Source organism: Aplysia californica, unplaced genomic scaffold (genome assembly GCF_000002075.1).
Source record: "Aplysia californica isolate F4 #8 unplaced genomic scaffold, AplCal3.0 scaffold00287, whole genome shotgun sequence".
NCBI lineage: Eukaryota > Metazoa > Mollusca > Gastropoda > Aplysiida > Aplysiidae > Aplysia > Aplysia californica.
The window spans coordinates 277,382-278,980 of NW_004797557.1; the positions used below are offsets into that span (position 1 = coordinate 277,382).

The 1,599-nt window shown below is 42.6% G+C and overlaps 1 protein-coding gene across 1 annotated transcript in view; it reads left to right on the forward strand.

Annotated features, from left to right (window-relative positions):
- The window catches only part of LOC106012194 (rab11 family-interacting protein 4B), a gene marked incomplete in the record, with an annotated part of 40,680 nt that extends 39,291 nt beyond the window's left edge, over nt 1-1,389 (forward strand). Inside the window, 1 exon segment of the mRNA XM_013084347.2 lies at nt 146-1,389. Within this exon segment, the coding sequence (XP_012939801.1) occupies nt 146-268 (123 nt within the window).
- Nucleotides 1,390-1,599: the final 210 nt, after the last annotated feature.

A 1,599-nucleotide genomic window follows, 5' to 3' on the forward strand; every position in this document is an offset into this window, starting at 1 on the left:
GTGTGTATATCCACCACTCTTTCACTCTCTCTGTATGACCGTCCTGTGTGTGTGTGTGTGTATGTATATATATATATATATATAATCCGCCTCTCTCACTCTGTTCCTCCACTGTATGACCGTCCTGTGTGTATATCCCCAACAGCTGCTGGAACAGCTCAAGCTGGAGCGGGACATCAACATGCGGCTCAAGCAGTACGTCGACCGCATCATCATCACCATCCTGGAGAAAAACCCCTCGCTGCTCGAGATCACCAACAGTCGCTGATGGAAGTGTGGTTCTTGAACACCACTTTGCATCATCTTCTCACCCCGTCGATTGCCTACACTCCTCCTGTATTGGCGTGTGGGTTTTTTCCCCCACGTGTGCTTGCTGATCTCGTCTTTGTCCTGTGGCGTAGCCTCCTGTCTCATGTAAAGTTCTCTTTCTGTTGTTTGTTGCTGGCTGTAGAGAGATCTGTGGTGTAATGGTAAGGCTCTTTGCTGTTGCATGCAGAAGATTCGAGTTCAATTCCCTTTTGGGGATTATTTTAAAGAGTATCTCTGTTGGTACAATGGGATGTTGTATCCCAGTCAACCAGGGGTGGCCCTGACAAACAGGGTTGAAGCAACGCCTCTCTTATGTTTCAAATTGTGTTAGTGAGGGCAGAAAACATTTACAACCATGCCATAAAAAACTCATCCAATGACCTTTGTCTTTAAAATAGATATCAAGGTTTTTTGGACACATTATCTTTTGTCCAGCATAGTTTAGTATGTGCCTTCCTCTCTTTTGCTGAAATATGCATATCCTTTGTCCTCTGGGGAGGGGTAGGAGGGAAGGGGGGGTTATTGTCCTAACTCTGTGGTGTTTGTTTTGTTCCTTGGTCCAGTTTCTGTCCATCAATGTGTCAGTTGTTGCTGATAGAGATTGTTGATCTATATTCTACCGCCTAAACTCTGTGCATTCCACAATACCTTGTAATATGCACCAAATTACCTTATATTGTTTTGATGCCAAACAGAAAATGCCCTCTATTTTTTTGTGATCTCTGGACACTATTTTAGTTGGTTTTATTTTCAGAAAACTTGCTATATGTTTCATAAATCTCTTTGTGGAGAGAAAGGGGGAGGGAGAATGGTGTCTATTTCAGATGTTGCTTTATTTCATGTTTTTTAGATGTACGAAGGTGTATGCAGAAAAATGAGCAAATCGTCCTGTCTTGACGTATGTCAGCAGATGCCAGTTATTGTAAACGTTTTTATGATTACAAGGCCAATGTTAAGTGAACCTTTTGATGATCTGGTCTTTGGTTCTGTCAGTGTGCATATCTATGTGAAAGCATGTTATCCATGCATACGTGTAATTGTGTTAATCACGAGAGCGATATCTGTAACTGATACTAAAAAGAGAATGTTTATGTTTAGCAGATTTTATGATGTGGTACCATCATGGGATGGGGAGAGCTACTTTGTACATGGGGGAAGGGGCGCATGAAGATCTGCAGAGCAGGGCATGGACTGGCTATGGAAACAGTCATATTGTTTGTGGATAGGAGGGTGTGTTTTTTATATGACACATGTAAGCAAAATGTGTGGGGGGGGGGGAAAGTGCTGTGA